At 37.4% G+C, this 16,735-nt stretch overlaps 1 protein-coding gene across 7 annotated transcripts in view; it reads right to left on the minus strand.

The window, feature by feature from the left end:
• RANBP17 (RAN binding protein 17) overlaps positions 1-16,735 on the minus strand; it is a 306,922-nt gene that overhangs the window by 41,244 nt on the left and 248,943 nt on the right. For all 7 annotated transcript variants that reach the window (XR_012029812.1, XR_012029813.1, XM_072824186.1 and 4 more), the window contains 3 exons: positions 16,591-16,698; positions 13,253-13,335; positions 382-596 (listed from right to left, as the gene is read on the minus strand). Coding sequence is in view for 5 of the 7 variants with exons in the window: in XM_072824186.1 (XP_072680287.1) it covers positions 382-596; positions 13,253-13,335; positions 16,591-16,698 (406 nt within the window). In the remaining 2 variants the exon portion in view is untranslated. The remainder of the gene's footprint in view (positions 1-381; positions 597-13,252; positions 13,336-16,590; positions 16,699-16,735) is intronic.

The following is a 16,735-nucleotide window of genomic DNA, read 5'->3' on the forward strand; positions in this document are numbered from 1 at the left end:
GAGGAGGAAGGAAGAAAGGAGAAGATCTTGCAGACATTCCTGCATTTCTGCTTCAGGAAACAGACATTTTCTGAATTATGATCATGGTTGTAAGCAATTAGTTGAAATTGCTAATTACATTTTCTAGCTGCTGAACCTGGAGCACTCTGAATGACCAACCTGTCAGAGGTGGTAGCTGCAGTTTTCAAAACTATGCATTTAATTATATAGATACAGCCACTTTAGTTGTTCAAATTATGTAAGTTAAATCAAGATGCTGTCCTAAAACATAAAATGTTCTGGTGCTATCTAACTCCCTGGGCTTCATTATAACCATTCCAAGCCTGTGGTGGTGTTACTTCACATTTCACACAATGACTCCCATGATGCGTGATTGCTTACTAGCAAGTCACTGTGGGACACTGACAGCAGCATTTTGACAAAGGCCTGGAGTACATTGTCAAAATGGTTGTCCCCATACAACTTGAAGACGCCAAAGCTGACATAATTTCCACACAAGGCAGATTTGAGAGCTGAATAGCAGATGGAGATGCCCTTGAGTTTCATTGGATAAATCTGATCTTTTGAGAGGCTCCCAAGGGACAGGATCTGATTACCTGTTTTAGGGTAAAAGCAGAAAGAGAAAGTGATATAAGTAGATGTAATTCAAAGCAGTTATGAGGCACATTATTTAACATTCTTACTTTATTACTAAGGTTCACTTCCTATCATAAGACTTATACCATCCATGTAATGACAAATATAAATATATATGACAATTTACCTGAGAAGTACAAATGGCCCAAGGAAAACCAATCAAGGGTATTGGAAAAGTTTTGTATTTTTATCTGGATGGTGATTATATGAATATATAGATAGATATGAAATATGAATTCATACGATTATATGAATATATAGATAAAAATTCATTGAGTTGTACTCTTAATATTAGTTCACTTTACATACTTTATGTGTTATCTCTTCTTCAATAAGATGTTAAAAAAATAGGAGTAAATAACCAACTAAGTCAAGAAAAAAAGATAGCCTAGACTGAGATATTAAGTTACTCTAAATTCTGGGATGGATTTTCAATGGTTTTACATGAATTTGATCTTGAGTTACTTCACTTTTAGAAGACTCACAGGTTCGGTACATGAATTAGATGAAATAAGACACATAGGAAGTTCTTTGCACAGTTCATAACAAATGTTACTTCCTTTTTTCCTTAGATCATTTTTCAGATGATTATTTAAAAAACTGTACTTAAATTCTATGTTGACGATCAGAGGACAAATAAATACTTACATAATCACCTTAAGATTTTTTAGAGCAGTTAGCATTTATAACCAACAGCTTCTGTTTCTGAAATGTGTGCAAGTAAGCTATGTTTCTAGGCAATACCCAAGAATGCTTTTTGAAAAACTATAAAGTCATACGTGTTTCTTACCTTCATTTTTTCCTATTTAAGTGAGTACTGCTTCTGTAGTTGAAACTAAATTCAATTTACAATATTTAGAGGTAATACTATTGTGGTTTTGTACTGCCTCAATCCGGCTACCTAAGAATTAAGTTTCCCAGAAGTCATTTCCCTGTATAGTAGTGGGCTAGAATTGGGCAAAAGAGAAACCTGCATTTGTAAGGTCCAAGTGACTAACAGCCATGTTTTTGTGAAAATTACTGTCATCACAGATGGTGAAAAAAAGAGCATAAATGCCATTGGGTTTCACTTTGTCCTTATTCTTTCCTCCTCTGTGACTAGAATCACCAACTCTCTGATGAATGACTTCAAGGCCACCACCAACTACCGTGCAGCAAATTTCCAGAATGGCAGCTATGCAGAAGCAACAGTCTTCCAATGACTTCTATCCTACACCAGTTCCCCTTTCACTCCACATCTTTTCACGGCATGTGTCCAGCTTCTAGATTTTTGCAAGCTCCAATTTGTCCATCTATGCCATTGTTTCAGGAGGGCTGATTAGTGATTTTTCTCCTAAATTTCAATTCTCGCTTTTGATCTATTTCTCCATCTTCATCCAAGATGGTGCAAAATCTAATTCATAAAATAAATTCCCTATTCTGTAAATGTCATAGTGCTTGTCTTTCCCTGTTTGGACCCTGACAGATGTGTGTATTATGGTAATCACATGTGTATCAAGTGGTTAAGAAGGAGCAATACTTCTGGTGGAGCATGAAACACAGGGCCGCTTCATGGCAGTCTCTTCCCCTTGCTGAAACACCTCCATGCACAGGTCTTCTTCTGTGCATCCCTAGAAGCCCACAAGGCTTTACTTATAATTTACACATCCAAATGACAACACCTGACCCACACCTTCAAACTAGAAGGCTGAGACGGATCCTGGAATTTACTCCATATTAAATTCTGTACCCTCTCTCATGACCTCATCTTAACTTACCTTAGAGATATACAGTAAGTTCCATAAAGATTCAACTCAATATGACAACATTTACTTAACAGCTACTACGTGTGAGGTGGTAGGACAAACAAATGAATGAAATAAAATTTCTGCTCTGAGAAAAGTTCAGTCTGGTGAGGGAAATAGACTTATAAATCAATGATCCCATACAATGTGACAAACACAGAGAGGTGTGTTAAAATGTTAGGGGAAAGAAGAAGAGACTGGCTGCTTGGGCAGGAAGGCAGTGGGGAAAGGCTTCCCAGAACAGGTTATTTCTCAAGGACCAAACACAGTTTTCTAGGTAGACTGAGAGGGGGAGGAGTGTGTGCTGAGTATATTAAGTGCATAGGCACAGGGGTCTGAGAAAGCAGGGTACTGTGGGAGAAGAAAGTTCTCAACCACTGCTTTTCTACCTTTGCTCAAATTCAATATAAACCAAGGTAGACATTCCCCCATTCTTTCTTTCCCAGAAAAAGAAAAGCACTGCTTGTATGTGATGAAAAGAGCTAGGGTAATTTGGGGGTATGTATGGTTTACACATTCTGGTTTGTTGGAAAGGTGCCAGAGTCAAAGGGAGAAAACTGGATCATCTTTTGGGGTCTTTTTATGCTGATGTCCTTATGGGAGAATTAAACGTCTTATATTCTGTAGCAAAAGGTGGAATAGGCAGACCAAGAACTGTGATGGTCAAAATTTAAAATTTTGATTTTAAAGTATTGGATAACCTATCATCAAGAAGGATTGCTTATTTAGAATTACAACTTTCCTTTCTGTGTTAAAGTTCAATTTAATATACATAACATGTCTTTTGGACTGTTCAGACATATCTGTGTTAATTTGTGTACCATCATGACCTTGGAAAATTAGAATGAGTAATACTTTTGAAATAGGAAACTGCATCTCCCTGTGCCCAGGTGCCTCATCATTCCATGGTGGTGATGAAAGACCATGGGAGAGAAGGCCTGGCCAAGTCATTTATTCACTGTAATTCAGCTTTATTTAATATATGATATTCAACAATACTTATTGCAATTGGGTGCCCTGTCCCCCAAAAGCTTAACATCTCACAATTGGACTCACATTACTGTAAACAAAAGTGACAGGGCTGAAGTTTGGTTGTGAAGTTCCATTATAGGTGTGACAACCCTCCTTGTCTACCCTGTTCACCCCATGACTGGAAAGTGCTACCTCCCTCTTTCCTTCAGGAAAGAAGCTCCTGGGATGCAGATCTTATATGAACTGATGGACAGCTGGCAGTGAAGGCACTGTCAGGCTGGAAGCCACTGAAGCCAGTGACAGTTACCACCCTGGTACCACTGTAGCAGCACAAAAGGAAGTGGTATGTGCCTTAATGAAATAAAGATTTCCAAACCTGAGAATCAAAAGAAAAATCTCTAATTGTTTCCCACTGACTATAATGCCAATGATTGTGGGCAGGAGAATAGGTACTGTTACCTTAACATTAGGCCTGGGCAAATGGGTGCAGAGGCTGCCCTGGGGCTCAGGGAAAGAACACTGTGAAGTGAATGGATGATCCGGCCAAAGGCCATTGTGGACAAGAGTGGGGGGCAGAGGTATCATGGAATTTCTGTTCTTACTCTTGTACATGTGCAGCAGGAAAAGAAATCTCGTTAAAAATAAGGAAAATAAGGAAAAAACTGAGAAGCTCAGAGGACTCCTGATACAGATAATGCAGCTTATTAGAAACATTTTCCTCATTATTAGCTCATATTAATTGTTTGGGTTCTTCTTTTTAACCTCTATTCTCTGTCCTTTTTTTAAAAACTCTTTTTGTTGTTGTTTTGTTTTTTTGGGTTAGCTTCTAGTACTCAGAAGTACTCTTCTAGACAATTCTCAAGATCTAGATTCAGAAAAGGACATACATTAAAACTGCAAAACCTCCTCTTTTGTTTATCTGAGATCTACTTCAGGTCTTTAAAAAAATTTTTTTTAAACTTTTTTTTCCTTCTGAGACCCCACCTCTTCCTTGAGTGACTGACTCCATGATGTTCTCTTCCTACACCCCAAGAGGCATGGCCTTCCTTCATAGGCCTCAGCTGGAGAACTATATAAAAGATAATATTCTAACAGAAGATTAACATATAGTGCATGAGGTAATGTTGAACCAGGTAGGCTTCTGAGACATACTGATTGGAGTTTGAATCTTACATCTTTCCTTACTACCTAGGTGTCTGAGCAGACCATCAACTTCTGTAAGTCAATGTCTTCATTTATAAAAATAAGGATAATAACAGCACCTACCTATAACTCACAAGGCTCTTATGTGGAGTAAAGGAGAGAGCATATGTAAAGTGTTTACCATAATAACTGGCACAGCACTCAGTAAATGTAAACTATAACAACATATACAGCTGGGGGTTTATTTCTTTTTGAAGTCTAATAGCCTGTAAGTTCACACATAGGGGAGTTATGGCCTAGGAAAGAGGAGGAGGTGAAGCTGGGTGTGTGGGGCATAGAAAAGTATACTTCCTTCTAATACATGATTCAAAGTGAGGTCATGGATATATCTTTGAATACCTTCCCTCCATTTCTTCAGTAGAGAATCAGCTGCATGGGGTCACAAGGTGGTTCTTTACCCCACATTCTACCAATTCTCTGTGTCCTCAAAAGAATACTTAAAAAAGAAGGTTCAAGGGATAAAACACTATAGTAGCATCTTGTACCAGGAAGAACTAATAGTATGAACAATGCTATTCCTGGCTTATAAAACAATCCATTACATTGATTTACTTTTCTTTTTCCCTTTTAATCTCTAAAATTTTAAAGTGATACTTAGCTGACAGCTCGATAGGTTGAATGCCTTCATTCATCATCAGAACTGTTATGGAAAGAGAACCACAAGCTTGTTGATATTACTATAGGTCTCTCTGCAAAAATCTTATGAGGTCCCTGGACATAAATGATTTGGGACAGAACTGAAGCTATGAAGAATGGAAAGGAATATAGTATTTCCATTTCAGATGAAAAAAGATTAAAAAAACAGGGCAGTGTTGATAAGGATACAGGAAAATAAATTGTTGGAGAGGTAAATTAGCATAATCATTCTAGAGGGCAATTTGATAATATTTATTAAAAATATTTAAAATGTGTAAATCCACTTCTGGGAATATATTCTAATTTTAAAACTTCATTACAATATCTGCCTATCTACTAGCTAGCATCTGCACTCACGTGCACGGTCTCCTGTAAAAGCCAACCCTTCGATATGTTCAACTAGCTTCTATCTCCTCTTATGTACTTAGGACATGGCACCAATAAATTTCTCCCTTTTCCTCCTATGCAATCTCTTTTTTCTATTAGATCATCTCTTTGGAATCTAAGTCATGCCACTATATCTTCCATTAAAAAACAACAACAACCTCTTGGCCTTACCTCCCTGCTAGATAGTACTCCTCTATATAAAACTCTTCCAAAGAACTGTCTTCACGGTCTTCAATTCTTCTCCTCTCATTCTCTTTCATGCCCACTCCACTGAAAATGCTCTTTTCAAGGTTCCCAACAACCTCTTTGTTGCCAAATGTAATGGTCAATCCTTATCTTGATTCATGGACAGCTTCTGCTCCAGCTGACTACCTCTCTTTCCTTGTCTTCCAAGACACACACTCCTGATCTTCTTTTAACTTCAGTGCTGCTCCTTCTCACTTTTCCTTTGCTGGATGCTCTTCCCCTTTCCCTTTAACACTGGAGTACCCAGGACTCAAACCCAAGTCTTCTCTATTTATATTCACTCACCACCTAGGTGGTGATCACCTAGGTGATCTTCACAATTTTTGCAACTTTAAATATCATCTAAAAGTCAATGACTTCCACATTTGTTTCTCTAGATTGGCCTTAACTCCAAACTTCAGACTCACATCGCCAACTCTGTGTTTCATATCCCCACTGGGATGTCCAATCAACATCTTGAACTGAACATGACCAAAATGGAACTTTTCATTCTCCTCGCATGCATCTTAGTTAACGGTAACTTCATACTTCCAGTTGTTCATGCCAAAATTTCTTGACTACATTATTTCTCTTGTACCACATTTTCAACCCATCAAGAAATTTGCTTTACTTTCAAAGTATACCCAAAAATCTAACCACTTCTCACCACTCCTACTATCACCTTGGTCAAAGCCAATATCAAATCATGTTACTCCTCTGGTCAAAACATTCTAAAGTTCCTCTATTTCACTTGGAGTTAAAATCATAGTCCTGATAATTGTCTGCAGGGATGACTTTACATGAAATTGTTCTTGTTATAATGCCCCCTTTTGTTCACTTTGCTCCAGCTACTGATTGCTTGGCTGTTCTTCAGACATGCCAGATATACTGTTGCCTCAGGACCCTAAGACTTGGTATTCTATCAGTCTAGAATATTCTTCCCAGAGATATCCACACAACTAACTCCCTTATTTACTACATGTCTTCACTCAAATGTCACCTTCTCAATGAGGCTTACCTCTATCCCTTTACTTAATTTACTGTAACACGTTCTCCAATTTCTGGTACTTCTAATGTTCCTTCTCCTTCCTTCCTACCTCTCTCTCTCTCTCCCTACTCTCCCTCTCTCCCTTCCTTCTTCTTTCTTTCATTGCACTTATTACCTTCTAACATACTAAGTGATGTCTTTTTCAGTTTTGCTCACTGATGTATCCAGAGTCAGGAACAGTGCCTCTGCTCCCAACATACATTTGTTGAATGAATGAAGCTCACAAAGCTAAATGTACAAAGTTGCTTACTGAAACAAAGTATAGGATAGTAAAAAATTACATGTTTATAAAAAATCACATTTATTAAAAGGTGAATAATAAATTATAGTATGACCATAAAATGTAGTATTTTGCAGCTATTTAAGAAGATGTGGTAAGGATGCCTGGCTAGCTCAGTCAGGGAGTGGGTATGTCCAACTCTTGATTTCAGGGTTGAGTTTGAGCCCTACATTGGGTGTAGAGATTACTTACATAAATAAACTTGAAAAAAAAACCTTAAAAAATAAATATATTTATATATATTAGCATTGAGCAACGGCCATTATATAAGTAAAAAAGTCAATTACGTATTAGCAAGTATATTATACTACTTTTGAAAAAATATATCTATATGTACACATAAAAAATATGAAAGAACACACACTAAACTGCAAATGATGGTTTCCTTTGGATGATGAGATAATCAAGATTTTCACTTTCTATTCTCTAGAGCAATTCTGAAATTCTGCAGTTTGCTAATAGACCATGCTAATGCTTTGTATTCATATAATTTTGTAAAAGCTACTGTCTGCTTCAAATAGCGTCTTTAAACTTCTGGGCCCTATTCTATTCCTTCAAAAGATACTTCCTTATCTGACTCCTCAGTTTGAGTTAGAAGCTTCTGGGCTACCATAGCACTCTGTATGCCTCTCAAGCATAAAAGTGAGTACAACGCATCCTAAGTCTTCATTTACTTGACTGAATCCCCTGCTGGACTCAAGTTCCTCAAGAGAACAATCAGTAAGATTCTTTTTAGTGTGTTGTAAGTCTTATTCCTTATAACTCTCACACCATCAGACACAGAGTAAATGCTCAATAAATGGATGAAAGAATCCACTGCACTCTACACATTTGTTTGGAGATCACTCTAATTTGATAGCTTATTCAGTATTTTCTGCTTGTGTGCAAAGGGGAGGCAAGTCCAACATGTGTGGATCTGCTATGGAATGTGTTCCTCAAGGTGTTGCTTTGGTAAGCCACCTGATCTTGGTGCTGGGATCCTCAAAGTGTTCTTCATTCCACTGCCTCCAGAAGACTTTTGTGAACTTTACTGTACTACTTTGTCACTCTATGTCCCCAACCAAGTTTCTTATAGGATGTAAGGCCATGTACATGGTCCCTGGGTAGTTTGTTTTAGAACTGTTATTTCCTGGTGACATTTTATGAAGTCTCTAGTTATTTCAAGACCAATGCATTCTTCAACTACCTTTTAGTAATCATTCAAACATAAATATACAATCATAATCCTTCATCCTTACAATCCTTGTAATAGTACATGCCAAGTAAATTAAAATAGTAATTTTCAAGCTCTTTTACCAAAAAAAAAAAAAAACAAAACCCAAAACAAACAAACAAACAAAAAGAAAACAAAAAAAAACCACAACACTTTTGAAAATGGTGATCCCTTTTACAAACAAATCTAGTGCAACTGCATAGCTGGGTGGTTCTGGTCAAGGCGGCAGTAGGTTGCCTTCCTCCCCGCTATCTGAAAGGCCTCCATGGTACTTTCACAGATTTCTTGGGCTGTGCAAAACCCAGTTGGAAAACCACTGGTCTGTTTTCTAGGTCACAATAAACAACAGTGGTTTGTACACTGCTTTACAAATCCAATTTAAGCATAGGATTAAATCGTACCTTAAATGCACGTGGAGCATATATACTGCTTTAAAGAACCCTGATGTAAATTCTTACATGTAGTGAATAATCATAACTGTTCTACTGATTTTTAAAGTTTAGGTTTTCACACACTGAGCTCTCTTAAAATCAGGTATCTAAGGAGGGAATAAAAGCCTTCCCATTTTGGCTAGTCTTATAAGAATAATCACTATTTCTCCCTTCTGTGCACTCTTCAACCAATAGATGTCACTAAAGATACCAATACCCAGAGGCTAAGGGAAGAAAAGATTAGACAAATGGAAATTGAGCATAAGAAACATCCAGTTCTTAAAACTGAGAAGTAGGTTTCCAAAGTAATAACATTTATTACATTGCATGCAACATTTTAACCAAAAATTTAAGAAAGAAATTTCTTTTATTAAGTTGCTCAGGCTGAATGGATCACAGCACTAAGTTTTGAAATACATGTTCTTGAAGCAATTTAAAACTCATTAGAAATAATAGGCTTGGGCTAGTAGAAAATGTGGTAAAATTTAATCCTCATCCAAATGTTACCTGGGCTGTACAAACAGGAAATTGTTTTGTGCTACTGTGGCTAACCTCATTGCTGACCCTGAGCTGTAATGGCGAGAACAGCTGAGAGCTGAAGCAAAATTAAAAACTTACATCAAAGTATATCATGACAGAATGCAGATAAATAAAACAGCATATCAAAAGTATTATTTTTCTGCCAGTCTCACTGAGCAGTGAGGTAGAGGTGTTCTACAAAATATGCAACAAATCAGGTGCATGTGGAAAAGACTCCCCATGACTGCACCGCCCCAATCACTGACTACCCAAACACTGCCCATGAGACGTGAGCAAAGAAAACCAGTGAAGATGGGGACAGAAGGGATCACAGAATGTTCTGGCCTCTTTCCTCCATGGGCTTTCTTGCCTTCTGTTTGCTTACTAAAGAAATAATGCAAAAAAAAAAAAAAAAAAAAAGAAAACAAAAAACAAAACAAAAAACAAAAAATAAAGAAATAATGCTGCTCTTCTGTGTCCTCCCAGTCACACTCTCCCTCATCTTCCAACCTCCTGGATGGTGACCACATGATCTCCTTCCAGGAGCATATTACAGTCTCCAGAGGGAAAAGCATACATAATAAAGCATTATAGGGGTGAAGATAGATCAAATCAGCTTGGCTGATGGGGCCTGCATGGGAATCAACGAAGGGCAAAAAACATTTTTCTATTATTCTATGTAAAGCGCAGGTGTCCAAGTCACTACTTACAAAGTTGAAGGACATTTTCCCACTGAGCCTTTGGTTTTCCTTAAGTTTTAGGATAGAAATCACCATACTTTAAAGAATTGTGCTTCCTCATTAATATCCAAGGCACAATCTTCCTGTGGCAATTCCCAAGTGGCAATAAGGACTATGGAGTCCTACAGGACTATTGTTTGAAGTTATACAGACTTTGAATGAAATTCCAATTCAACCACTTGCTAGCTATGCAATTTTTGGCAAGTTTCTTAATCTCTATGGGCTTCAATTTCTTCATCACAGAAGCTAACTGGTCTAAAAGCTTGCCTTATGAAGTAGGTATCCTTTTCTCTGTCTAACCAGAAACTGAAGCAAGAAGGGCTTAAGCAACTTAGCCAAGGCCAAATGAGTACTGAGTGGCAGAAAATAATAACCACCTTGAGGAATAAATAGGCTAATGAATGATAAATGGTCTAGTGTAGGAGCAGGCATGTAATAGCTGATTAAAAAATAAAAGCTACCATTATTATTGGTCCAACCCAAGGTACAGAGCCTTACTTTAGTGTTCTAGTTTTTCCTTAGGGTAAGAAAACGTACTGGCTTTCCTTCTCGAGAATGCCTTGAAGGTTTTTCTCTTTTATGCTTCACCTCCTTTCTCTTCTTCCTACCCTTCCTTTCTCTCCTGTCTGCTGCTCTTCTTCTTCCTCCAATGTAATCCTCACTTAATTAACTTTCTCAACTTTTGCTGCAATGCCTTTGCCCGTGTCAGACAACCTGACAGAGGACTAGGTACCCTTTGGAGATTTGGCATTGTTCTGAGATTCTTTTTGGTGTCTCTTGCTGGATGTACATTCTGTACGTAGGGGCCCAGTAATGCTGGAAGAGAAAGTCACTGCTCTTAACAGTCCTACTGTAATAGTGAATATGCCCCAAAGGAAAAATTACACTTAGTGAAAGAAACTGGATCCAGAAAAAAAAAAGGGGGAAAGATATAGTCATGATTGGTAACAGAAATCTAACATTTCTGTAGCTAAAGCTCTATCAACTACTAAGAAATCCTTATAAGTACACTGTTTCCTAATAAATATTATTTCCTTTTTAAAAGCAAGGAAATAGAAGCAAAATTCTTATTATAGGCCGAAGGAAGTAGAACAGTGTGGTCCAAGCTGGGGCAGAACAAAAAAATTATGTGGTCAGTGAAACCTTGTCTGAAGAAGTGAGTGTAAGAGAATGACTTTGGATTAAGGAGATGCATGTTCACTGAATGTGACACTCCATGTCACACCCTGTGGGAAGCCCTTTTCCTGGAGGAGCTCACTTAATCACCTCTTCTAAGTGGATGCGTAGGTCAGCACATAGTCTAATCCTAATTGTGTGTATGAGAAAACTAGGCATAAAGGAGCATGGTGTCTTGGTAGAGGGTCATGGAGCTAATAAGGGTTGGCACTATGATTGGTACTCAGATCTTCTAATCTCCAAAAACATGCTTTTTCTTTTCTTTTCCTTTCTTTTTTTTCTTTTTTAAAGTAGGCTCCACACCCAGCATGGAGCCCGGTGTTGGGCTTGAATTTATGACCCTGAGATTAAGACCTGAGTTATTATCAAGAACTGGATGCTTAACCAACTGAGCCACACAGGTGTATGCTTTTTCTAAGACACTATTTTGGGAAATGGTGTAGATATGTATCTTTGTATGGTAAGACAACGAAAGGAATTAGATATACATTGGAAGTACAACAAACTGCACTGAGAATATTTGAAAAGGAGTTCATTTTCACCTTTAGGAGGCAAAGCATTTCTATTTTATATGATACTAATGTGTCTCTTTTCAACAGATAAAAAAACTTGTGACAATGTAGTTGTGGTACAGAGTGCAAGTTTACTGCCTTATATAGGTGCTTCCTGTAGTTTTTCTACACTTATAATCTCAAACTCTACAAATCAAATGCACAATTAAGACTAAGCATTTTTTTTTAAAGATTTTATTTATTAGAGAGAGAGAATACAAGCATAAGTAACAGGGAGGGGTAGAAGGAGAGGGAGAAGCAGACTCCCCATTGAGAAGAAAGTCCGACTCGAATCCCAGGACCCTGGGATCATGACCTGAGCCACAGGCAGACACTTAACTGACTGAGCCACCCATGTGCCCCAAGACTGGGCATTTTTTTTTAACAGAGGCCTACAATGCATAGATTATCTTCCTAGAATGGGTTTTGAATTCAAGTGAAAACAATTTAAAACAATTGTTCTTCTGCCTTTTTTTAAAAAAATAGGCTTTTACTTTTAAAAAAGAAACACACTCTCAGTGGTTGTTCCTATAAATATGTGTGTACACACTCATAAACATACTTAAAGAAGCTTTACAAAATTTTGCAAAATCTGGTTCAAGGTACTCAAAAAGAAATATGAGAACTACAGGCAGCTTTTGAGACCAAATATACTCAGAGTTGGCTACTGATTTGGAAAAGCAAGAACCGATAGGCAAAAAAGAAAACAGAGAATAAGAGAAGAGGGCATAGGGAACCATCTCTGAAGGAGAAGACCACTGCACAGAGCCCCCAGCCTTTAGGCAGCACGCAGCCAGAGGGGGCACAAACCAGCAGAGGCTTCTTAACCATCCTACCCCCATTCCCAGGCTACATACAGTTCTCAGAGAGTTGAGAATTTCATTGATGAAGCTGTCAGAATTGTCAAGTATTAGGGTTTATGGTAATTCTAAGGTTCAATTCTAACTGCTAACTGAATTTTTTGACAATAATTGAATAGGACCAACTTTATTACAGAACTCTGACTATAAGGGTGCAGTGTCCAAAATTCACTGTAATAAAATATTTACTGCTCTTTAGCAGGATATTTTTCCAAAATTCAGTGCTGGTGACATACTGGTTTAAGCATTCCTTGATTCATCATAGAAAATCCCCTGATGTAATTTCTGGCAATTTTGAATATGCTATAACTTTTTAATATTCTATCTAGTGTATTCTCTTTGCCTACTGACGCTGCAATTTCATCCAAAAGAAATTCATCAAGTTGGTCAGGCATGATTTGTAGTCAAAGGCACGCTGCTTACTTACTTTTGATGCCAATATGACAGCTACCTGGCTTTTTGCACTCCTATTACCCAGTTCACAAATTCATACAGATACAAAGGTTCAAGAGAACAAAATAACTAACATCTTTCTTTTCTCCAAAGAGATAAAGTTATATTGCTGAGACAAATATGGAAAAAGATACTCACCATAAGTGCAAATCATTTTACTAGCTTCTCTGAAGAGAAGAATTCCATTAGGAGATGATACATCAAAATTCAAACGCTGGGATCTAAGAAATACAACAAAAAACCAGACCCTATATGTAGATAAATAAACCAGATGTAGATTTAAAGTGCCTAACATTTTCATTTATTAGAAGTGGCAGCAGTACAATTATCCCTTTTTTTGGAAAGATTTATTTACTTATTTTTTTGGAGAGAGAGAGAGAGAAAGAGAGATGGCAAACAGAAGAGCATGAGCCGGGGAGAGGGGCAGAGGGAGAGAATCTCCAGCAGACTCCCAGCTGAGCATAGAGCCCAACACGGGAGGATCTCAAGACCCCTGAGATTATGACCTGAGCTGAAACCAAGAGTCAGATGCTTAACCGACTAAGCCATCCAGGCGCCCCTGCAATTATCCCTTTTTAAAAATGCCATTCCATTAAACAAGTGTTGATAAAATATGTATGCTGATTTCTCACTATAAAGACATTAGGGGAATTAAGAAGCGTTAATTTCATTCATTTGCTGATTCAAAGAATTCGCTTTTATCTATCAAAACAAAATCTTGACATCCCATCACAGACTTCTTACTCTCCTCTCTTTCCATGCAAAGTGGTTGATAGATAGTAATTAAAAAAAATGTGTGAACATGTATGTTTATATAAATACCTAGAGGTTTACATTTGCAATATCCTGTAATGCCCCATACATATTTTTAAAACAAATTCTAAATTTAATTCCATCTACACAGATGGAATACCTAGGTACTTTTATTTTTTTTTATTTTTTAAAGATTACTTATTTATTAGAGAGAGAGAAAGAGAGAGAGAGACAGGCAGAGGGAGAAGCAGGCTCCATGCAGGGAGCCTGACGTGGGACTCGATCCCAGGTCTTCGGGACCACACCCTGGGCTGAAGGTGGCACTAAACCTTTGAGCCAAGGGGGCTGCCCCCTAGGTACTTTTAATATTGCTCATATGCATAATGAATCATCTAATACTTCAAGTGTATTTCAAATACATTAAATTCCATTCAGACTATAGTTTCCATCGCACATAGCTCAAATAAAGAGAAAGGAGTCCTAGAAGTTCTCAGTGAGAACAATTCTACTTCCTTGGTTTCTGAAAGGTGGAGAAACAGTATGAACAGAATAAAGGACTGACATGCCATCCTGAAATAATATTTGCTTTTTTAACATCAGTTTGGCTTCAGTTGGCTCTGATATGCCTTGTCTCTGTGCTTTTAAGAAACTATGGTATATATTTTTAAAGGACTAGCAAAAAGCATGAAACCAGGTCCTAACATGAAATCTCAAAAAAAGCAAAGATACTTGCTAAAGTCCTTTTGCCAGGAATGGTGAATTGTTGCTTCTCCACGTTTTTTCAAAATGCTTTAGAATAAGGTGCAATGATAACTTATTGGAAATACTGTGAACTTTTGATTGTTGGTATACAATTATTGAATAAAGAAAAGAAATGCACACACATAATTCACATTAGATTCTGGAGAAATATAGACAAGATAACATATTTTCCTGAAATTACGGATTTTCACTAGGTACTTCTTATACAAGTTATGCTAGATATGAATCACTTACCTATGGCAGGTATCAAATACTTTACAACATAGAATGCAATGATTTTTCATTTAGTATTAAATGTTATATCAGTAATATATAATATCAATAATCTAGTTGAAAACATTGTAATTTCATAGAAAATAAATCTAATATGAAATACACAACCACTCTTAGTATCTAAGATCCATCAGAATTTTTTTTAAAGATTTTATTTATTTATTCATGAGAGAGAGAGAGAGAAAGGCAGAGGCACAGGCAGAGGGAGAGGCAGGCTCCATGCAGGAAGCCCGAGGCCGGATTCAATCCTGGATCTCAAGGATCACGCCCTGGGCTGAAGGCGGTGCTAAACTGCTGAGCCACCTGGGCTGCCCCATCAGAGTGGTTTTTTAAAAAACAAACAGTTTTAAAATGAATCATACTCACATTTCTTTATTTGCCAGGTCTTTTTTCCACCTCTTGTTTAATAGATTTTAAATTATTACTGTGAAAAACCCAGCACGAGAGATAAAATTACAGCTGCAGTCCATACTCCTTCCCTGTCTGGATACCTCCCTTCCAACACGCAATTTAAGAGAAACTGATGAAATAGGACGGCTATGTGACAGGTAATCTGGTACAAAGCCATATTCACAATGACATATTTTAAAGGGGAAAAACCAATTAGCTTTTTGCAGTTTTTCTTTTAGCTACATCTTTGTTAATATTTACATGCAGGGTATCTGAATCTTTGCTAGTATGTGCAAATTAAAAGGTCAACTAGGTATTTTTTTTATTATTAAGTTTTTGACCAGGCAATTTGTAAGAAGTGTTGTAGTTGCAAAAAAATGTGTTATAATAGTTGCTATATGTTTCACTTTGAAAATATTTTTATTAAGTATAAATAACATACAGTGCCATATTAGTTTCAGAACCACCATGAGTTTACACCTTATACCTGTTACAACAGCTAGAGTCAAAGAGACAAGAAATAACAAGTGTTGGTGAGAATGTGGAGAAAAAGGAATCCTTGTGCACTGCTGGTGGGAATGCAAAATGGTGTAGCCACTATGGAAAGCAGTATGGAGGGTGCTCAAAAAATTAAAACTAGAAATAGCATAAGATCCAGTAGTTCTACTACTGGGTATTTACCTCCCCTCTCGCAAATGAAAACACTAATTTGAAAAGATATATGCACCTTTATTTATTGTAGTTGCTATTTAAATGAAAATGTTGAGCACACAAATCATCCACATACTAGCATATTGACAAAGAAGAAGTAGATAACTTAGGAGTCAAATCAGGGACAATCCGTGGGGCTTCTGAGACAAACTAGGTGTCCATGAACTGCTCTGGGACTCAGTTCCCTTCTTCATAAAGGAAGCAGCTCAACTCAGAGACCTCTAAACTTCTTCTCTGCTTTAAAAATCTATGGAATTGCAGTAAGCATGAAATTAAAATTAAATTTAAATTAAAAGAGCTCCCTTCCTCCATCTGTGCCTTTAAATATTTTAAGTAATGGTGGTGGTAGTCTTCCCATTTTTCCTAGTTCCCACAGTTCCTTTATACACCTAAGTATACTATGCTCTTTCTCCCAAGAGGTCTCAATCTTAAGTCTCTAATTCTATTGCTTTTACCAGTTTTCTTAAGATTTTTGGTTTCTGAGTTCTTGCTAAGCCTTGAATGTGCACCTACCAGGCAGGAAAATCTGACTTCCTGAGATGCTGCGAAAGAGCAACTGTTTTTTTCTCCCCCAGTGCACTTCTTACCTGTTTTGCATCAGTTCTGCCATAAGTTTTAAGATGGGGGTGGTGCATGCTGGCTCTCCGTACCACCGCTCGATCGTCCTCTGAAGAATGGGAAGATATGTGGGGTATCTTTTAAAAGCCTGTTAAAGAACTTAAGGGTCAAAAG

The sequence above is a fragment of the Canis lupus genome, chromosome 4 (genome assembly GCF_048164855.1).
Source record: "Canis lupus baileyi chromosome 4, mCanLup2.hap1, whole genome shotgun sequence".
In the NCBI taxonomy this organism is placed as follows: Eukaryota; Metazoa; Chordata; class Mammalia; order Carnivora; family Canidae; genus Canis; species Canis lupus.